Genomic DNA, 24,216 nt, shown 5'->3' with positions numbered 1-24,216 from the left:
ACAAAGCTAATAAACTATAACAACAAGCAGAAAAATTGGAAGTAATAAGATTTAAGACATAAAATTTTATGTTAAATACACAGTGGTAATATTGTATTTGACAGTTTCACTAAGTAGTTTTATGAAATGTCTGAAATGACATTACTACACTTGTGTTTCCATTCCTTTTTGATCTAAATGATTCTCCAAGTTAGGCATGTAATGTCATAGTCCCTTGAGCTGTTTAGAAAACTACATTAATCATGCACTGACCCGCCCTGCAGGGCTTTGGTCATCTTGCTAAAACATCTTAAATGGTTTATCACAATAACAAGGTTCTCTACTCCACTGATGAACAACAGTGAAAGGCTACTTTCATATCAACAAGAAAATTCTCTGACATTATGTTAATTAATACAGGGTGTCCAGCCTAAGTTCCAATACCTAACTTTTTTATTCTATGCCTGACAGTAAACTTCTTATGGGGGACCCAAGAATTCTTTTAATTCAATTTTCAAACTTTCCCACCATGTTTCCAATATGGCCGAAACTTAAATTTTTCATATGGAAGACCATATATTTTATGATTTATTTAAGAAAGTAAATTCAATTAAAACGTTTTTATTCTTGAAATTTTTTTCCTGAAACTGCTTCTAAAAATGATTTGCTTCTGCATCATGTAGCTCTAGTAGCTCCTAAACGAGTAAGTATAGGTGAAAATGTAAACCAGTAAATAAATCTTAAAATTGTATGTACATTATTAAAAGACCATGAAATACATAACAAATATTCATTCTTTTGTTTAAGAAAATAGCCACCATTTCCTGAAATAGCAGCAAATTTGAAAATAGGACCTATTTGGAAATAGGTGTATGACTTTTAAGAATGTAGATGCAATTTTAATACTTAACTCTTCGAATTCGCCATAAACTTACTCGTTCAAGAGCTACATGATGCAGTGTACAATGCAAGTATTTTTTTTCTTTATTGTAACACCCTGTAACTCCTAAACGAGTAGCTTCATAGGAAATATGTCAAGAATAAAAACGTTTATAACTACATTTAATTTCTAAGAAAAATCTTAAAATACAGGGTCTTCCATTAGAAAAATCTAAGTTGTGGCCATATTGGAAAAATGGTGGGAAATTTGGAAAATTGAAATATATACCTAAATGCTACATAAATAATAAAGGGGGTCCCCCATAAGAAGTTTATTGTCAGATATAAAGTAAAAAAGTTAGCTAATGGAACACTTTAGGCGGACACCCTGTATTATGTTGTTCCAGAAATTAAAAAAAAAAAAAAAAATGCACAAGTCAACAACTAGTCAATGTTAAACTTTTGTTACAGGAAGATTTTAATGTGTTACCGAAATAGACAAGACACACACTTCAACACGACACAACAGGTATGTTTAAACCCACCAAACAATTTCAATTCTGTCATATTCATGCTGTAACTTCAGTTCTCTTTACTTAACTCCTATCATATAAGCCCTTTTTACAATTTTAATTGCAGATCGATAGCATGTATGAAATTTACGTTTAGTGGATTATTTAGCTTGAAGAATGGTGCAGTATGAAAAACAGTTCATCATTAAAGAGTATTTACAACTCTCGCAACAAAATACAAAGCTATAAAGCAAAGCAGAAATTTACTCAACATGTTCCGTATTTTTTCTTTGTTTTACTGTTATTAAGGTAATATGACGGACGTGGACGTATCTTTTTTTATAGGTAACTAACTGATTGAGATATTTATTTTATTTTTTTATTTTTTCAAAGAGGAATGTGTGCGTTACGTAACGTTGAGCCAAACCCCCCTCCCCCATATAACGCAGCGTAATGCTATGCCATACCCCCTCCCGCACCAAGTGTGTTACGTAACGTTGAGCCAAACCACCCTTCGCCCATATAATACAGCGTAACACTATGCCATACCCCCTTCCCCCCAAGTGCATTTCGTAACGTCGAGCCAAACCACCCTCCCTCATACAACAGAGTGTAACGCTATGCCATGGGGGTTTGGCTCAACATTACAAAACGCACATGTGGGGGAAGGGGGTATGGCATAGTGTTACACTGTGTTATATGGAGAGGGGAGTTTGGCATAGCGTTACGTTGTGTTATATGGGCCCATATAACACAGCGTAACATTAAGGTCCAAAAAGTGTTTCAACACATAACTCATAGTACTAATTGAAGACTTGTGATTCAAACAAATGAACCATAACAAACTTCGGTCTTTAGAACATGATGTCGTTGGACTGGAGAAAATCACACGCCTAAACACCAAAATTCAAGAGTCTATTTTGACCTTGGAAGGCCACCTTTTAGTTAGAGGTTTCATCTTGAGACTTACAATAAGAATGAAATCATGCTGACTTACCTCTTCCAGGTCAGAAGGCAATGATCCGGAGCAGGAATACATGGAATGGTCGTCCAGGGTGGGTGTCGCCTGGCTCAATCCTTCCAGGAACTCTTGCTGGAATACCACAAGCAAGTTAGTAAATCTAGTGAACCCAAGTCATACTTTCAATGAGGCTGTAACTCATAGTGTATTGAAAATGTGGAACCCTTAGTCTTGTGCTGTGCAGTTTCCCTCAAATGGAAATAATTAGTATTAGTGTACCATAGCAGAGTACTTGTTCGTTAAAAATAAAAACAAACACAAATTAGGATAAAAATTAGTTTTAAAAAGTAATTTCTTTCCAAAACATTGAATGCAGAATGATATTCAAAAGAGAATCACAACTACGACTAAAACATTTTTACAGAAGTTGGTTTAAAAAGTAAAAATATTACAGATAAAATACAAGTAATAATAACATGTTAAAACTAATTGCTTTACACAATTTATTATCTTTCTTGCTCTACTGGTGTGGTGCTAATGTTGTTTTAGGAAGAATTAAAATTTTCTGAGTACTATCAGGGTCAAATTTTTTTTGTGAAAACAATAAAATATCAGTGATAAAACTTAAAAACTTAATATAAAATACTGCAGTTTATTTGTAAATCTATCCTGCTCTACGGTCTGCTGGTTGCTATTTAATGAAAAATAAAAATGTTTAGGGTTTTAACAATGTAAATTTTTTTCCACGAGGAACTTTAACTTAATAATAGTAAAATGTAAAATGCTAATATACCTGAATAACATTAGTTCATTATAAAGGATGACTTTTACTCCTCTCTCATGAGAGTACCATAACGTTTAGAGTACAGTCAGAATTGACATTTTAGGCCAGGCGCACACAGGCGATTTTGAGTTGCGCAACAGTTGCCCGACTAAAATGTTCAACATTGTTTTAAATTGGAGTGCGCACACGAAGGAAACAGTCTGGGGACAGTCGCGCAACTGTTGCAACCGATGTTCCCGGACCCAATTTGCCAGCGACTGCTCTGCGACTCAATTGTTGCGGGACTGTCGCTCCAGGTTTGGTGTCCATTGAAACAAGTGTAGATGCGCACACATGCAACTAAATAGTCGCTGTGTCGCTCAGTCTCACCCCAGGAGTTCAACTACTCGTGGCCAGAACTGTCAAAGTAGTGTTTGCTCTCTTGTTGTGTGAAGTTTTTAGAAAATTACAAGTATGAGTGTGCGTGATGAGGATGTCGAACAATTAATTGATGAAGTTGAGAAGAGGCCGACTATATTTAAAGTCATTAAAACTGTCCTTTCACAAGTCGCTCACTATATATGGGATGAACCCAGTATCTTCTCTTTTTCTTTCGCACACGGAACTTCAGCAACAAAGCACATACTACGGCTGTATCACTGAAATCCATTCGGAACGCTGTAATGAATGTATTTCCAACACGTCTCAAGACTAGATCCGCGACTAAAAAGTTGCCTGTGTGCGCACTCCAGCTCAACTGTCGCTAGACTTCAGAGTCTCCGAGAGAGTTGCGCAACAGTCCCCCGATTAGTCGGGCAACTGTTGCGCAACTCAAAATCGCCTGTGTGCGCCTGGCCTTAACCTTAATGCTATAATAACAAACTTAAAATACTACTCTAAAAGATACAAAACAGTATAAAAAGTAACTTTTATGTCAGACAATTTTGTTTGTTTGTTTAGGGTAAACTTTACAGAGCTACCATTTTTATAATTGTTTTATTTGAACATACATTGATATAATAATGTTTAAACATTAATATATTAAATATATTAATGTTTAAACATTAATATATTAAATATATTAATGTTTAAACATTAATATATTAAATATATTAATGTTTAAACATTATTATTTCAAATTTTGAAACAATAGTTAATACAAAAATTGAGTGGTATTAGTTGTTAAAATAATATCATTATTACAATGACAATAATTATTAGAAGATAACAGTAATAATAAAATCGATATACAGGATGGTTTAAAAAGAATTGTTCATACAAAATATAGTTTTGAATAAAGATGTGTTAGAAAAAAATTCAACTAAGGCTCATGTTTTTATTTGAGGGAAAATCCCAGTTTCCACTATACTGACTAAATGTATATTATACAATACAGTGGCATAAATTACTTGAATATAATATAATAATAATTAGTTTAAGTCATTGTATCAACCCTTATAATTTCACAACATTATTTTCATTCCACTGGTTCAACAATATATACAATACAATACAATATTCTTTATTGTTCATTTGTTAAGAATTACAATAGTGTCAATACAATAGAGAATTGCAAGTGTTAATTTCCATAATTTTCATAAAATTCCTTTATTGAGTAGAAGGGTCTTGCGATTAGCCACTTCTTTAACTCATGATGTAGCTTGTTGCCAGTCAGGTCTCTCAGGTAGTGAGGTAGATGGTAGATGTTTCCTCAGTTTGCAGCCGGTGTAGGAAGGTTTTTTCTCCCAGAGTGGTTCGGTAAACTGGTAGGGCAAATTTGGAGCCATGGCGGGTGTTGTAGTGGTGCAGGTCTTGGTGTCTTGGGGGGGTCTATTTCATTCTAATACTTTATGGTTTCAAGTATGTAGAGAGACACCACTGTGAGGATTCCTAGGTTTAATAATAATAATAATAATAATAATAATAAATAATAATAATATATTTTTTGTTGAAGTTCCTCCCCACACTGTCAAGCCACATCTAAGATGTGACTCTATCAGTGCGAAGTAAGCTGTTTTGGCCACAGAGAGTCCGCCTATGTAGTTTATTCTTCTGACGACATATATTCCGGCACTTGTTTTTTAGCTTAGGCGGTTGATGTACTCTTTCCATGTTAGTTTGTTATCAAGGATAACACCGAGATATTTTGTGTGGTTTTCTTTTATTACATCCTCTAATTGAGGGACTATGTCCTTTTCCTTACTGAAATTCAGAGTTGTAGTTTTTGTGGGGTTTATTGCTAGCTAAAGTCATTGTTCTTTGAGTAGAGAATGGCTTTATAATGCATCCATAAAAATTAAAAAAAATAAATGGTACTAATATTAATGCAGATACCAAGAAGCAACTAATGGATACATCATGATCAATACTAAACTCTTATCATATTTCTTCCTTACGAGTTTAAATCTAGTTTCTATTTAAACTTGGTTTGCTAAAAATGTTGAAATTAATTCACAGGTTGTAGAATGAAACAACGTAAACAAAACGATTACAAATATGGAGTAAATATGTACAAATTACGTTGCATGTAATAAGGTCAGCAAACATAATTGGCGTAACTTGAATGAGGAAAAGGGAGTTGTTGAGATATGAAATTCAGCCATTGAAGATGAAATTCGTGAAATTCTGATATCTCAATTTGAAACAGAGTATAATTCTACAGCACAATCAGTATTAGTACATCCAATGATAATCCTGGATAAATACTGATTACTAGGTGTTAAGTGTGGAGGTAGTAAAATGTAATGATGAATTTTCGCAAGTGATAATCATAAAACAAAAACAGGTGATTTCACAGTAGTGTAGCAAAAATATATGTTTTTAACTTAATTGAATATATATTTAATTAAAAAAATAAAATTGTCAAACTATCAGTTCAAAATATCAAACACTCCTAATTATATCTAGAGTAGAGACCATGATACTATAATCGTCTCATAAGAATTGATAAAATGTAAGACATAATCATGAATTGATTAAATTTGTTGTTTTTATTTTTCTTCAAATTTATACACAACTTCCTTAAACAAATCAATGTTTAGTAAAAAAACAAAACAAAAAATACCAGAAGTAAACTCAAACTCTAAACATAACCCTGGGGAATTATTAACCCAATTATTTCCTATTCATAAAGAGCTTCTTTCAACCCCCAACAGTCTAGTGAAAAGATGACTTGATGTGAAAGTTAATTGCTGTGGCTTAAAGGGTTGCTTTGGTTATCATGAATATTCTCAGTCGTTCCAACATTTATAAACATGAATGAGAATTGTTCCAAAAAATGACATCATCAGAGAGACCTTTTTTTGAATTTCATCCAGATTTATTTTTGCGTTTAGTAATGATTTGGCGTTCATAAATCTAGTAACTTGGGTAACTTACATAAAACCATTGCTATAAGAAACTAACGTTGTTTATATAATTTGAATTTCATCTAAAAGTAGCAGTTGCAGCATTGATTATAGTATAGCATAAGGGTGTTAATACACTGTGGACGAGTGACGTATGATATTTTCGCCATTGCTACCCTACCCAACCTAAAAATGAAAGGAATTGTCAGAGTCCATTATATGTTCCATCCTACTAAAGGACTTAACAAGCACTGCTCATAACTTCTCTTAGAGGTTATATTTTCGTTTGTAAACACTCACTGCTATTGGAATTTTAGTCTACTTATCATCAATCTTTGTTTGTGATTTTATCTTTAGAATTAAGTTTAGGGTGATAAAATAGAATTAATGACAAAACTGTAATATTAAAATATAAAAGAAGATATAGGCTTACAATTGTTCTTTAAGCGAATTTCCCTATAGGGAAGTAGCTATTAACGTAGGTCTCATGGTAAGACCTAGACCCGGAACCCACGTTGATAGTTACTTTCCCATTTTGATAGTTTTATCCAATATTCTGCTAAGAGTTGAACTGTGTGTTGGTTAAATCGCAGCTGGTTGCTGATGTTCTATTTATAAAGCAGCTGATTTGGTTATGTCTTTACAGTAGACTCCCTCTTATCTGGACACCTTCTAACCGGACATTGGTTTAACCGGACTACAATCGGCGGAAATGACATCTCTTTAACCAGACAGTTTTTATCAACACATTGGTTAAACCTGACTATATATGAAGGAAGTGGGCGGTCTTGAAACGACTGTTCTCGTGGGAAAGATTTGAAACCAGTGATCACGTTTCTAAATACAATGCTCTCCTAAATTAAAAGTCGAATATCACAGTAAATGGTCCGTTTTAACGAGTTTTTGGGGACGTCGGTTTTAATAGTTAATGTAATAAATAGCCCAGAAATATTATGGAAAACGTTTTTATACTGAACAAATTATTAATACATCTTTTTAACAATTACACCAAACCAAAACGTACAAAAAGATAAACAAGACAATTAATATTTGATCAGGGGATGATGTGAAGACAAGATGAGAAATATTACTTCTCTAACAGGTTTAACCGGAAAACACGTTATCCGGACTGGCCTCAGTCCCGAGGAGTCCGGATAAGAGGGAGACTACTGTATTTGATATTATTTCAGATGATAATTGCTGTGCTTTTATCTAAAAATGTATAATTTGCCTGTTGTTTTATACATAAATTACATTTGAAGACAAAAAAAGTAGTTTAACTGTTGTTACAGTTCTGCAAGAGGATGGTGAAGCAATGAGGCAACTTAATTTGTTAAGCAGTCAGCAGAGCTGCTTATAAAATATTTACGGTTCCGAGACGTAACCACACAAAGGAAGGTCTTCAGAGTACATAGCAAACCGCACGTCAACACAACCCCCTCGTTAGCAAGGCTGTCTACTTGTGTGAGTATTTACATGTATCCTACACTTCGTAAACTCACACCGGGTGTCCTCGTAAAAATACAAATCACGAGACTGAAAATGCATCAATACATTTTATTTTGTTAACTTGTGATTCCAGTCGTAATTTTTTGATATAATAAATAGGTTACATACCTTATAAATCCGACAAACAGCTCATTTTAATTGAAGGTCGTTTACATGTTTCGGCTTGTATCGGCCATTGTCAAAACATCGCAGTTGGATGGTGAAATCCTTGTCATTGTTTTCTACTAAAAGTACATACACAAACACATACACACGGACGGGACGAACACATTACGAAAAACGAATAATACTTTAAATAGGCCTATTAAATACACGTTTACATATTTAAAGTATTATTCGTTTTTCGTAATGTGTTCGTCCCGTCCGTGTGTATGTGTTTGTGTATGTACTTTTAGTAGAAAACAATGACAAGGATTTCACCATCCAACTGCGATGTTTTGACAATGGCCGATACAAGCCGAAACATGTAAACGACCTTCAATTAAAATGAGCTGTTTGTCGGATTTATAAGGTATGTAACCTATTTATTATATTGAATACAACAGCTCAGGAGCTAGAATGGAAATGAATTTTAAGTAATTTTTTGGGTGGTGGTGGTGTAGTCATAACAACAAAATATAATGGATTAAAAAAATAAATAAATGTAGGCTATTATAAAAAAATTAAGTGAATACAGTATTTAATATCGTAGATTTGAGATTCAGTGCCGAGAGTAAAAATCAGCTCTTTGGTTGTAAGCAATACCATCTATTCAAATTATCTATCAATTGATTGAATCGGTTGTAGGTTGTAGCTTATTGTTGCATTCTTCTCAATAATAATTCGAATTGACATATCGATAGGGTAATATGTACTACTAATAGACGAAATTATTGTATCACTTACTAAACAGCTGCTTATATGCATTAGAAAAATTGAAAACAAGTTGGAAGTCGTTTTTAGGTTGGGACGGGTGGCGTCGTCCTGTAATCCAGCTACTAGGAGGTCACGAATTGTGGATATTTATAGGGATGCACTGTGGATGCGATGCTCCCTGGTGTGGATTAACGTCCGCACTAGTGAGTACTACGACTATCCGCAGTACTATCCTGATAATTAGACCAATTCGTAAATTACAAGGAAAAATGTGGTTCGGATTCCACTATAAACTGTAGGTCCCTTAGTTGCCATTAGCTGTATGGGCTATTAATTAACAGCTGTGTCTAAGGAATATGTCGGCCTTAGTCACTAACAAGACTACAAGATCGCGCCACTCATCCTTCACTCATATTTGGGTTAAAATACGCACATAGTGGCGTCCCCATCTTAACTAATTGATAATTGATTGATAAACCTTTACATGAAAAGTATTTTTGTTCTCTTACTTTTGTTTTGATAAACTTTGCAATATGACAAAATATTTAGTTCATCACACGGATAAGAAGTTTCTTTTTGACCCGAGCTAAAAAATTAGTTTTAATTATTTACTATAAACCTACAGGTAATAAATTACTACCTGTAGTCATTCATTATAGTAGGTATACGGTCAAAACCTCTATGACTATATACCTACTATAAACCTGTCGGTATATATAGTCAATGGTTATAATACTATAACCATGATGAAATATACCATTCTTGGTGAATAAAAAAGTTCTCTGACTTTAAGCGCAAGCATTGACTTTTTGTATTCTGAAGTAGACTTTGCACCAATATGGACCAGGTGTAACCAATTTTTCATTAAAAAAGAACATCGTTGAATGACTCACTAACAGAGTACACTTCAGTATAAAATAATAACGTGACATTAAAATGGTGTAACTTGCAATAAGTCGTCCTATCAGTTTAACTTAGTTACTTGATAGAAATCAGTTATTTAAATGAGAATACGCAGTCAGTGACTCAAACCAAAAATCTAAATATCTAAATCGTTTGCAAAAACTTTAACATGGAGATGTAATATGTAGTTCGATCAATAGCCAAAGGTCCTTGAAAGCAAAATGGATGGTCAACATTCCAACTCACCCTTCAGGTTTATCTTAAAGAAAAGGTTAGTGAGAAGACGTGTGTTTGACCAACCCTTGTGTCCCTCTCCATCAATATATCGGCTACATCATGTAGCATAGTATATTTTACTATTAGTAACCTTTTTCATTTTAATAACTTTGTAACATTTTTATATTATTATTGACAAAAAAGTTTAGACCAAAATAGCATCTTATAGACTATTAGTAGACCATGAAAAAATATAAATCTGTTTAGATCGTTTCTACAGCTAGTAGGCATATTTTTAATTTTACAAAATGATTAAAATAAGTATTTTACATTCATTACCTTATTGAACAAGTAAAAACAAAAACACATTGCTAGGTAAGCAAGAACATTGAGAAATTGAAAGCATTTAAAGTCAAAGAGTCAAGATTTTGTCCTAAATATGATCTGTGTAGTTTTACGCAATGAACTCACTCAGCTAAGGGAAATATTATGTTTTTAGCAAACTAGCTAAGTTTTACGTTGTTTCGGCTCATATAAAAATCCTTACCATATGAGACCTACATTAATAGTTCATTTTCTATATGGTAAATTCGCTAAAATGTACTGTTTTTGTCCTAAGCGTTTACTTAATTTTTAAAATGTTATTAAATAATTTAATTTGCAGATCAAGTGGTCAAGTGAAATGCTACACAACAAAATTTTAAATATTGAAATGCTGGGCTTAAACTGTTTTCCAGAATTACATTTAACAGACTGTAAAATTATTGTCAACCCAAAGACAAACCACACTCGCAACAATGTCAAAGGAAAATCTGAGAAAATGTTTGTTAAATTATTAAACTGGTGGGGAATGGTCCACTAGGTAGAAATGACATGTCCGTTTTGTATTGTAAAACAAAACACAGTGAGTGGTTTCATTACAAAAAAGTGAGTTAATTCACAGTAGTAATATGTTTCAACATTGAGTAAATTCACTATAAAAAGTACCACTCATTATTTTATCGCAAAATCATTTTCCTAACCACTAAAATTCACCAGCAAAACATTTAATTTATAATTTTACCATATATATATGTTTACATTTTCTCATTTATATTGACTTAATTAAGATAGTGTTAGTTTCCATTATACAAGATGGTGGCTGGCAGATAACCAACCTAAGTAGTTTTACTATTATAAATGATCAATTATTTAAGATGGCGACTCAACTACCTACATATTTTATTTATTTTTTGGCGCGATCTTGTACTGTTGTTAGTGACTAAGGCCAAAATGTTCCTTAGACACAGCTGTTAATTAATAGCCCATACAGCTAATAATAATAATGTAATAATAATATAATGGCAACTAAGGGACCTACAGTTTACAGTGGAATCCGAACCACATTTTTGCCTTGTAATTAGTGTGGACGTTTATCCACTCCAGGGAGTATCGCATCCACAGTGTATGCCTATAAATATCCACAATTCGTGACCTCCTAGTAGCTGGATTACAGGATGACGCCACCATCTCAGTCTATAGATCACCACAGTCCACAGATCTAATGCACCTGACTTTTTTTTATATAAAATTTGCCCATTAAATGAAATGTTAAGTGTGGATGATGCAGTTAATTTGATTCAATTCAATTCTTTCATATCTAAGACCATTTCTTAAATGCCAAATGATCAGTCAGCTGAGTCCTGTTTTTTACCATCAAAAACGTACACTGACTTTTCAGTTTCAAACCAGCAACCTTTTGTTTAATGAGAACTGTAACCCCTCAACTACCCATGGTAATAAGCTTGGTAAAAAACATACTTAGTAGAAAAAACCTGCTTAGTAAAGAAATATTATTAGCAAAATCACCAGCCAAAGATTTAATAATTTGTAATCAATTTTACCATGGATATTTTTTTTAAACTGACAATAAACTACTTATTTGATTCAGATCAAACTAACTAATTTAAGATTCAGTATTTATGAGTATTTGTAGTTGATCTATCTAGTTTATAGGAAACTCCAGTGAAAAAAAGAATTGTTTTGACAATGGATCAATATTTGACCATTGAATATTGGGAACAGAAGAAGACATCCCATCTATATGGATCAGCTGTTGCCAATTTTTTACTAAAACCGAATGTAGTTGTGTGAGCCAGTCACAGATTGCTCTAGTGACTAAAACTCTATTTTGTACCTTATTTTTTCTTACTGGCATAGTTGCTGAGACATAACAGTTAGCTCATAATAAGTCATTCCATCAGTTTGGCTTGGTAAAAACAATCTTGTAATCGGCAGAAATTCATAATTTATATCAGCGCAATCTGTAGGTGGCTCACATCAACTAAGACAAATTTGATTAAAAAACTGGTAACAACTTTAACATGGGGATGGAATGTCTAGTCAAAGATTTGACCTGCTTTTGGCAATTATTATAAATACAACCATTATTAAAAAATCATCTTTCCAATTTATTTTAAAATTTATTTCATCAAGAACATTTGGATGAAATTTTTTACAAAATAACCCCTTTCTTTCTCAATTACATACCATAAAATAATACTCCAGGTAAGCAATACTGTTTAACTTAATCTCCTGTTCAATTCAGCGCATCACACAATACATTTTAAATTCAGGAATTTTGATATAGTCTATATATATAAAATCCAATATATGTATGTTTGTTTGTTTGTTTGTCCTTTATGGACTCCAAAACCACTCGACAGATTGTAATGAAACTTTCAGGCATTATTAAGCATTATTCAAGGATGGTTTGTGTGAAGTTTGGTGCAGATCCGTCAAAAGGGCTCCGCCCCAGGGGCTCTGGAGTTTCCCATGTTAACCCTATTTGTACTCATATTTAAATGGAATTAAAGAATCTTCACAGCTGGTTGAACTAAACAATTTGATTCTGTGATGTTAAATAGCATTAAAAATCTAATAGGTTTACCAACAGGGTGCAGCACTGTTATTTTTTTAAATTTATGACAACAGCTAATTTGCAACCCAAAGGTGAGTGAGCGTAGCAAACGAACTTCAACCAGGACGAGATTGAGCCATGCGAACGAGCTCATCTTGAAAATGAACGAGCATTTGACATAAAACCACATTAGGACAGGGCGACGTCTGTCAGGTAAAAAATAAACTTCAGTATAATATTTTGAAAAAAGGGAGTTACAGTTCTACAATTTATTGTTATTAATTTCATTTTATTGTTATTATTAGTCCAAAATAATTGTTACAGTTGTGACTTAAATTAAAAAATTAAAATTTGTTGTCATGGCTTGGTAGTAAAGAAGCTGTTGAGAGTAACAGCTACTGTATTAGATCGTGGGAAAAGTCAGTAGCTTTTGGTTCCCAACTGGACTCAGCTGTCCTTGGTTATGAAATTTCTAATCATAGTCTTGGATAAACCAGCTGATCTCAGTCAGTAAAAGCTTCACAGATCGCCTAACTCCATTCTATACTAATGTTGGTAATTCAGCTTAAAATATACACCTTAGCACAGAAAACATACTACTATAACCCCTTAGGTTGTTGTTGCTGTCTGATCTCACACTGTTAATCAACTTTGTGGATTGTGTCTGTATCTGACTTCCTGCTTATACCAGCATGCATTGTGGATGTAGGCCTACCCATAGGTTTAAACATTTTTACAATATCTCAGCTAAATGAGATCCATTTTACACAGGTTTTGTGCTGACAGACACATACGGTAACATATATTTGAATATGGGTGACGTTTTTGGCATCTGGGGACATCAAATGAAAAAATACCCCCGTCGCAGCAAGCCTGCATACTAAGCGAATTTCCATTTACCCGGCTTGATTTCTACTAAAATATTCCCTATAAATTTACAGATTTATTTCCTATTTAAATAACATTAATTTTAGTGAGTAGTTAGGTTTGCTGCTACGGGGAAGATGTTGAGGTGTGTTTTTTCAATTGAAATATTGATAGCTTAGTATGAAATAAGCCAAATTGCCAAATTTGATTAAAATATATCCATAAACAAGCAAACTAGAACAGTTTATTTATTCTCCATAAGAATAACATGGGAATTTTAAATTTACAATTTTTTAAATTTTCTCCGTAGCCAATGAACATTCAAAAAAACTTCAATATACTAAATTATTTGTTTTTTTAAGCCCTTCAAAATGGTCTAGAGAGAAATTTAGAAATTTAAAGTTTTTAGGGTCAAAAATGAGAAAAACCCATTTTTACCCCATAAAACCCCCCACAAACCCCTGATCCCATGGTCCGATTATGCTGGTTCGCGAACTCGTTCAAACAAATGTAGGTTTACATGTTTGTACCAAATTTCATCAAAATCGGATCAATATTGCTTGAGTTATCGCGCTAACGGACACATATATAAATAAAATAAAATACTTTGTTATATATGTTTTAATTTTATTATATTAGTAGCCCTAAAAATGCAAGAAAATAATATATATATATATATATATATATATATATATATATATATATATATATATATATGAATTTGAACGGATGGTGTTTTTGGCCTCTGGGGACCTCAAAACGAAAAAGTAAATCGGTCCCGGGTCTAGGTCTTACCATGAGACCTACGGTAATAGCTTATTCCCTATATGGGAAATTCGCTAAAAAACCGGTTCTAGGTGTAGGGGAGTACCATAAGTATCACCTAAGGTGATATCTTGTTTCCTATATGGAAAACTCAAAAAGCAAAAAAAGTTAATTATAAAAGTAACTTTGTGCGTAGTTATAAATCAAAGTTTGGTACAGTGAGTGGCTCGTTCTTTCGTTCAACCATATTCTGTTTTAATAAAATTGGCTACAGCTGGTCCATACAGGTAGGATATCTATCCTACTATCTAAAGATCAATGATTGTACTACACACTAATGAATTAGACTCTGGATCGCCAGAAATATCAATTGAACCAATATCCCTGCCTTAGTGTTAGTACAATCTGTTGTAGTTTAATTGTAACGACTGAAAGGTTTGTCTTTAGTTATAATCTTGTGTATGATGTTTTTTTCCCGACTTGATAAAACTTCAAACAAACTTATATATGACCATCTTGACGGTTTAACTCTAAGATTTGCAATGTTGTGTACCATGAAACAACTGTTACTACCATTAAATTACAATGGATCACTCTAACTGCCACAATACCGGTTGTAATGTATGCCTACATAACTGGTTCCGAGCATTGCTTATGGTGCTTAATTTGTTTGAGACGTTCAAAAAAATTAACATAGGCCTACATATCTACAATGTCCATGATATAAAATATAACTGTATGACGTTTTATTCCCATTTTTTAAAGTTCAGCCATTGTATGAGACTTTATGTTATAGTTAATCTCATATTATATAGTATGTTGGCCTATATTTTATAGTATCGATAGTATGTTGGCCTATATTTGACATGGGGTTTCCTCTACCAATTAATTGACTCAGCCGTTAGACGCGTCGTACCCTACAGTTTAGTGATAGGCCGAAGAAAATGTAGTTTTTATTCAAAACTAATGAATTCCACTGATGAAACTACTCTTAGAAATAAGGTGTAAACATAAAAACAGCAAAATAGTTAGTAAACACTGCAAATAAACACTCTGTGGTTTTCAGTTGTTTAATGTAGTTTCAGAGGCTGCACTTAAGGGTTTGCGAGACAAAATAAATGTCACAGATTTTACTTTATGCTCTAGAGTCTACTCTAAAGCATATGATTTACACGAGTTTGAAGAAGTAAGTTTTTAAACAGAATCACATCTATATATTTAATACGCTCGGCATATTTTTGTCAAAATTGTTTTAGAGCGGTGGTGCTACCGATCACCATGTCCAAGGTGTCGTTAGAAAGGTCTTAGCATGTAGTTTTGCCATCAAACAAAAAAACTTGGGAATTCCATCAGGGCTCTGCCCCAGTGGCCTTCAAAGTTCCCATGTTATTCTTAGGGAGAAAATGTTTGTTTACATTAAATGTAAAAATTTTTGAACAGATGAATACTTTGAAATTGACACTAATATTTGAAACAGCTGGTTATACTAAAATTGGAGACATGTGCTGTAAGGATCTCTTATATTAATACTTGAGGGCTGTTTTTTTGTGAACAAAACTCCTCCGTTATTTCTGGATCAATTTTAACGTTTGAGGTGTCAATTAATTTGTCTCAATTCGTAGTTTTGCATAAAGGTTTTAGAATTTAAAAACTCTTACCCTTATGGGCACGAGACGCTCTCAAAGGTCGCATTCTCCCCATAAGAATTACATTGAAATCAAATTTAAAAAAAAAAACAGCTGTATATAAAAAGAAACTCACCAGCTTTTTGGGAGTAAATATTGATGTTTGTAATATTTAGGAGGTTATAGACAAATCTAAACAGTCAATCAGTTTTGTTGGAAGAACAGATAATTTCTTGAGTTTAAAGGAGAAATATTGAAAACAGGAGGATGAGACAATTAATAGGAAATCTTATACGTATGGGAAGAGTAGAGGAGAGGCCTGGTCTCACAGTAAGGAATCCAGATACACAAACTTTTTGGAAGTAAAAAAAAAAAAAAAAAAAACATGAAGAATATGGACACTTCATGTTGTCACAGTGGTAAAGTAAACCTACCTAAAGTCAGATCAAATAAATACATGCAAGAAATGTTTACTGGTAATAGCCTTAAGTTGGGAAACATTTGTAGAAAACACTAAAAAATAAGGTCGGGTCCAAACAATTCTAAAATATTTTTACAAGAAGCGTTTATTATTTCAAAGCGCTATTTAATAGGGCGAGTATTTCAATTAGTTACTTAAGTATTTAGTGGGTCTTTAAAACTCATCGGAAATTATGACCGTTATTTCTGTAGTTTTAAAATAACTTCTGCATAATACGGGTACTTGAAAATTGCTCGATTTCGAGCAACAGGTACACTAGTTTAGAATTAATACAAGAAATTCCTTACGGAATTAGAATAATAGATAAATAAAACAAACATATGTTAAAATAAAACTATTATATTGGAACTCTAGTTAACCTATCAAAACATATAACTTAAACTTACTTGTTTTACGTTAATCACGTTTAATTAAGTTGTAAAGCCAATTTGTCTTCGGTAGACGTACCCAGTCCCCTCTTCATTCTTAATTTACTTAACAAACATTTCCATAGACAAACAGTCTATATTGAAAATATTTACTTTATAGCTCAATAACAAACTCGTGAGTCGTGATAACATTTAAAATCAGCTGTTGAATGGATATTGTTTTTAGCTCAAAACTAAGATATCTTACTAATATTATAAATGTGAAAGTTTGTGTGTTTGTTTGAAGTTCAATCACGCATAAACTACTGGACGGATTGGGCTGAAATTTGGCATGATGATAGCTCACATTCCCGATTAACATATAGGCATATTCTTATCTCAAAAATCCTTTCGGGCACCACCCCAGTGGCTCTGTAGTTCCCCATGTTAACCTTATGAGTATTCATAATTAAAGGGGATTAAAGGATTTACTCAGCTGTTTTAACTCAAAAAGTTGGTTCTATGATATGCAAAAGCATTAAAAGTTATAAGATTTACCAACAGGGTGCAGCACTATAATTAGTTTTGCTTTTATGAACAGCTAATTTGAACCATTGACTATTTGAACTAAGCAGCAACAAAAAACTGTGATATGCAATGAGAACTGTCAAAGTAGGAATGTTTACAGTTATGTTTATGTTTTTAATTTCATGAATAATTTGTGATATTTTGCAAATCTTACTAATATTATAAATCTGAAAGTTTGTGAGTTTATCCGTCTCTGTTGTTTAGGTGAAGTGGTAGACCATTATGGCCATGGTAGATGTGTAATACTATAGTATACCGTAAATTTTATTATAGTAAACAATTTTCTTCAAATGTGTCCTCCCCCATTGCAAATGCAAAGCTTGAGTATAACTGCAATAAGCATTTTATACTTATATGCCAACCCCGTACGAAGGACGGGTACTCTGCTAGTTTCTAATAAATTGGAGGAAATCGTAGGAGCTGATTTTGAAATCATTGTGCGCAACCGTTACTCATATTATAGTATAGATAGATTGTGATTCTGTTTTACTAATTATTTCAAATGGAAAATTAAATTTAGTGTTTATCACTTGCACACCTAAAAGGTTCTTTGGCAGTGTCAAATTGTGTCAGATTCACCAGAGTGGAAGAGTCTACTTCTTTTTTCTCAATTTTCTATGACCTTAAAATAAAATCCAAATCCATGTAATTATTGTGATTTACAGCATGATTACATGATTTATATTTGAAGCTAAGGAATAATAAAATTACTCACTAAGGATTCTTTGAAAGCAAGTTGCTACCGGAACCTAAATAATTTCCTCTGAAAGCTAATGTTTACCTGAAATAAAACAGTTGTCTTTTTGCCAAAAATTAATCGACTAAGTTCTCTTAATCAGAAAATGAACAAGGAACCTTTGGAAAGATGCCAGCTTATCTACAATCTCTTGAGAGTCAGGTTTGATATAAACTAATTAATGACTAATGTGCTTTAAACATGTTAGAAACGTTTATAATAGGGGATTCACTTCAAAATAAGACCTTTTTTTTGGTGACATGTCAATGTATTTGCGTAAAGTATTTTCTGTCAATTAGTTCTGACTTTTTAATAATCAACTAGTGTATTCAAAAGCTGATCTGGTATTCTACAAATGTTTCCCACTTATAGCCACTTTAAGTTGTCCATGTTGATCTTCGTCAATGATAATGTAGTCAGCATGGTACTACCCATTGTCGCCAGAAAGTTTACAAATTTCAGTAATTTTTTATAGCGATAAAATTTTGTTTACATTACTTAAGAACTGCTTGATTTTCTGCACAACCTCTCTGTTACAATTTTATCTGCTTCAATTGGCATTAATTTGGCTAGTTACTGTTATAACGTAAGTTATATTTACCTGAACAATGCAGAATTGAAAGGCCTAATGTTGTTCAGATGGATTTTTGTTTCCCTTGAATGCGAATAATAATGTGAATCCTTAAATACAAGTTTTATTAAGGTTTCTTGGATATAGTCATATTATTTTAAAACCACTTGACTTTTATGAAAACATATATTTAATGTCCTTGCCGTACCAGTTTAATTCGGCCTTAGAGGGGTTACCTTTGTCAATCATCATAAATTTAAGTCCATGTTCACTACAATATAGTAGCACTTCGGCTAACATCCTTGTTCATTGTTTGTGGGAATCTTCATATTGTAGGTGTTCTTCATTATATAGGATGACAACGATAGTATTTTTTAAATCTCTATTTCTTCTACTTGGTGGCATTCTATTACTTTCCTATGTTTCCATGGTTAACAAATCGGTTCTTTCAATGATTGCTCAAGAATTACAGTACCCTGTCAATTAATTTTTCTTATTTGGTAAAATATATCAAATTGCCCAGGCTTTCTTGATTTTTTACATTGTAATATGTACGAATGTAAATTAAAATAGTAAATATTTAGTTTTAAAAAAATCAGTAAATGTACCTAATGCGTTTCCTTGAATTGAAAAATTAATAACAGCAATTAAATTATACAGCTGATCAAAATGTAAACAATTATGCAGGGCCGCGTTAAGGGTCAGTGGCGCCCTGGGCAAACCCAAAAGCAGCGCCCCCTTATATATATATATATATAACTATAAAGGTTTTGACCACAGCAGTGTAGGGAGGGGAAGAGGGAAGGGGGTTGACTCATCAGTTCGCCGAAATTCACAGCAGGTGAGTGCAATGAACTTGACAGTAGTTGCTATGCGAATGCATCTTTCCCTGCGCCAATAGCTTAATGCACTACGCAGTGATTTGATTATTTTCGGTATGCAGTTCAGTGTGCAGTTCATTGCATTACACACGTACAGTATTGAACGAGATTCTACTAAGGGAGTATGTTTTTCTGTGGTTCTTCTATAGGCCTATGCATATATATTTTTATACATTAGCGTGTTTTTTTACCAGTTTTGTTTCGGGAGGGAGTTTTCAATTCCGTATCGGTGGAAATACTGGTTAATACATTTCACTTTATCTTTAAAACTGCTTCTTGAGTTTGTTTTATTTCAGCCAACCACTTGCGGCTTTCGGCTCCACTAGGTTTTTTATGCATTTTTCACTGTTTATAGGCCTACTTACTTGTATCAACACTTCTATTTATTTATTACTGGTTTTCTAACTGCAGTGTGAGTGTCAACACTGACTAGTGACTGTCATAGTTTATGTTGTGTTGTGACGTGACTGATTTGACGACTGTGCAGCAGGCACAACACGGACACAACCTACTGACTACTCAGGGAGGAGTACTGTACTGGACTGGCGCCACGCGGTAGTTGGTAGTTGTGACTTGTGGGGATAGGGGTGGGACTGGGAGAGAGAGGAGGGGCACATCAACCATAGGCCTGTAGACTACAGCTGGCCTACGTGCTATTCCCGTAATTTGTTGACGTCACCCAAAAACTGTAAAAAAAAATCAGCTGATGTATTGCCATATAAGTATATTTTGATTTGATTGTTATTGTTTTTATAATTTTTCTCAATGGTAAAATAGTGTTTGCAATCTGAGTGACGTCAGCATATGACGGGAATAGCACACCTATATGTATTTCCTTCCACCATGCAGGCCTCCCTCTCCCTGCCTCTGATAGTATAGTGAGTGTGCCCGGTTCACACTGCTGCCTGCCTTTCCCTGACTACACGAGGTATATAACCTGAAGGTCAAGTATTTTCAATTTTGTTGTATTTATTTACTTTTTCAATAAGAGAAAATCACTTAATTAAAAGTTGAAATCACCCATTTTATTTTTGAAATCCCGGCTGATAAAACCCTATTTTTCCTAGTGCGGTCGGTGGTTCAGAGCGCCCCTCAGGCGCCCCCCAACCACCGGCGCCCCTGGGCATATGCCCAGTCTGCCCGTTTATAAAAGTGGGCCTGCAATTATGTTCTTCATAAGGATAAAATGGGAACTTTAAAGGCCACTGGGGCAGAGCCCAAGGGACTTTAAAAAAATGCAAGGCCAGTTTGCAAATCTACCCAACACGCTCTTTCCAATGAGACGTCAATGGATAAAATCGGTTAAGAAATGGCGGAAGAGTTCAACCGACAAACTTCGGGTTCCCGTATTAATTATATAGATTTTCCTTTGTACATTAAATTGTATAAATCAATGAATAACAATGACTTACTTTGTAGGTGCACACACACAAATCTTATCAATCAATTAGAAGGATTGTTTGCAAAATTCCTCAATACATTTTTGTAAAAGAAAAAAAACAGGTTATATTTATCGGCAATTTGTTGTGCATTAATAACAAGTACCAGGGGACCGAGCTTTGCTGGGGGAAAATCATTCCCCCACTCAGCGATGTCAGCCTTTACTACTTCCTTCACCATTTCCTACGTCATGGACATGTTCCCCTTCTCATAGCAATTAAGTATTTCAATTGCAGATACATAAATCTAACTGTTACAATTGGTTTCCAGTTCCCAGACTCCACACTACTAGCCTTTACTACTTCCTTCACCACTTCCTACGTCGCGGACCTGTTTCCCTCCCTTCCCATAGCATTTTAGGATTGCAGATACCTTAATCTAATCGTCATAAACAGTTACCACACTCCGGACTACTCGCCTTTATTACTTCCTTCACCACTTCCTACGTCCTCTGTTTCCCTCCCTTCTCATAGAACTTTAGGATAGTATATATCTTAATCTAATCGTCGTAAACATAAACAGTTCCCACACTCCGGACCACTCACCTTTACTACAGTATTTCCTTTACCACGTCCTACGTCACGGACCGGTTTCCTTACCTTCCCATAGCATTTTAGAATTGCAGATACTTTAATCTAAACGTCATAAACAGTTCCCGCACTCAGGATAGCTCGCATTGACTACTTACTTCACCACCTCCTACGTCGCATATACCTTCCCATCCTTATGGAATAGCTGAAGCCACTTTTATTGTTAGTTCTGTCTCTGGTTTTCTATAGATGTCGTGTTTTGTTTACAATTTGTTTCTATTATTTTAGGGTTAGTTTCTCATTATTTGTGTCTCACTGTTGTAAACAAATCACGACATCTACAGAAAACCAGACAGAACTAACAATAAAATTGGCTTCAGCTGTTCCATAAGGATGGGAAATCTACCTTAATCTAATCGTCATAACAGATCCCACACTCCGCACTGCTAGCCTTTACTACGATGTATCGAGTAAGCTTCAGTATAATCATTGCTCAATAGTAACAAGTGATGTTTTTGCTTTTGTACTGTATTTTGTAATTTCTAGTATACTGTGTGTAGATGCCTTTATAAACACATGTGTTAGAACTTACAAGTCTTTTGTTTACTTTTTCCTTGTTATTTAATTCAACCAACATGGTTACTTAGCAACCCATAAGACTAATAATAAAAAAATTTGACTTTCAGTTTAATTTTTTTATGTAATTAGATTTTTGTTGGTAGTTCTAACTGCAGTAAACTTGTTTTTAGGCCAGGAATAAACTATTTACAACATTTGAAGAAAATCGGAGCCGTTTTCGAGATCTTTGTGCAAGCAAGCATACAAGCAAACATTACTCATATTAGAATATAGGATACATAAAATAGATTGTAAAGTACAGAATTTGTCTGGTTAAGTTAAAAATTAATTGTGCTGAGAAAGACTGTATGGCACAAATAACTTAATATTCATATTATATTGGAAGGAAAGCACTCAATGTTTTAAACCACTCTGGCAGATAGGTTTTTAATTTATGACTGGAGGACAGTGAGATAATACCTGTACAACTGAAGTTAGCGTGTAATAGTAAACTAGCGGCATTGTTTATTGTATTAGGTTGTAAAGCCAAGCTACGGTCGGTCCTCCTGGTACTGTTGTTTAAATGACCATCACCTCATAGTAAAAGTAATGGGATAATGAAACTTACTACTTAACTAATATAACTGATGTAACTCCCTATTTTTATTCATGAATTTTCTTAGTTATAGCAATCCATCTTCCAGCCCTTGAACTCCTTTTATGAAAAAATCTTACCTTTATCTGTAGTCCGAAATTATCATCAATAGTCAGCACACAGTTTTGTTGCAAGCGCAACACTTTCAAAGTAAACAACAAGTCAAACCATAAAAAAAAATAAAACAACAAAAAACATTTAATGATATGCTTGCATAAAACTATTCAGCAGCATAGTTGTTGATGCAAATTTTGGACTAAGACTGAGGTAAGGGAGCGTAATCTGTTTCTTAATTGTACATAACTACTCACAGACTTTGTTGTAAGTTGTAAGCAGCAGAAACATCTCAAGAAGATTGAAAAAAGTTTTCATGAAGATCCCTTTTGTCTTCGAGCTATAAACTCCCTCTTAAATTCAACTAGTATAATGAGTGGTTTTGTTGGTTTATCATTTAAATCCATGAGCAACTATGCTACAGTAATAACAGTATTCATTGAAAAATATATTGAAGTCCTCAGGTATATTTTTTGGAACTTGTCAATGGTTAGTCAAACTATTTTCATAACTAAGTAAAAATGTGTAAAATGTATGGTAAACCAAATACAATTAATGTTCAAAATTATTTTGGCTATAAAGAGACAAACATGCTGTTCTTCATGTTTAAAAAACTTGGGTATCTTCCAACCTCCAAACTCATTTATGTACTTTTTACTATGAATGCTTAAACTAATCTTCAAAATGCAAATATCAATTTCTGAGTGTACCTTGATTTTTTCAGTTGAGATTATTGGAATATCTTTCTATGTTTTAGCGATTATCAATACACTTTCATTTTGTTTCTCAAGGTAGATTTTTCATTTCTAATTATCTTTACTGTTATCAGTGTGGCCACAGAACTCCTGGAAAGAAATTCCCATATTTCTCCCAATTTTACAGGGAGCAAAACTTGGTTTTCCCTGTTAAGATTTCTGGCCTCTTGTACCTTTTACTAGGAGTCTGCAGGTTCCCAATATTTTCGGGTCAAATCGAGCCAACAGTTGGCTCAAGAGATCGGTACAAGCCCATAATGATTGTCGAACCAAGCTTGGGTCAAGTTGATCCAAGCACATATTACTGCGATCATGGAAAACCTTTACGAAGATACATGACCAAAAACTGATGATTTTGCAGCAATTGCGGGTAATGTTGATAGTTTTGCCAGGACCGTGTGAAGACATTCATGATTTCACCAAGACCGCAGACAAAGTTCATGATTTTGCTGTGAACCCAAAAGATGATAATGATTTCCCTGTGACCGTGGAAGATGCGTTTTAAGATTTTGTCGTGACAGCAGATGATTTTTGTGATAT

General features: G+C 33.7%; 1 protein-coding gene and 1 long non-coding RNA gene across 8 annotated transcripts in view; one reads left to right on the top strand and one right to left on the bottom strand.

Moving 5' to 3' along the window:
- LOC128996278 (multiple PDZ domain protein-like) overlaps window positions 1–24,216 on the bottom strand; it is a 318,908-nt gene that overhangs the window by 274,300 nt on the left and 20,392 nt on the right. For all 7 annotated transcript variants that reach the window (XM_054421490.1, XM_054421489.1, XM_054421486.1 and 4 more), the window contains exon 8: window positions 2,368–2,463. In XM_054421490.1, the coding sequence (XP_054277465.1) occupies window positions 2,368–2,463 (96 nt within the window). The remainder of the gene's footprint in view (window positions 1–2,367; window positions 2,464–24,216) is intronic.
- On the top strand, window positions 1,333–23,620 carry LOC128996280 (uncharacterized). The gene is made up of 4 exons (XR_008491038.1): window positions 1,333–1,387; window positions 2,377–2,481; window positions 7,734–7,905; window positions 22,404–23,620. It is a non-coding gene; the product is annotated as an uncharacterized LOC128996280 (long non-coding RNA).

The sequence above is a fragment of the Macrosteles quadrilineatus genome, unplaced genomic scaffold, assembly GCF_028750875.1.
Source record: "Macrosteles quadrilineatus isolate MER2022 unplaced genomic scaffold, UCM_ALF_1.0 Scaffold_6__1_contigs__length_79288215, whole genome shotgun sequence".
Classification (NCBI taxonomy): domain Eukaryota; kingdom Metazoa; phylum Arthropoda; class Insecta; order Hemiptera; family Cicadellidae; genus Macrosteles; species Macrosteles quadrilineatus.
This window is presented reverse-complemented; position numbering and strand designations above follow the sequence as displayed.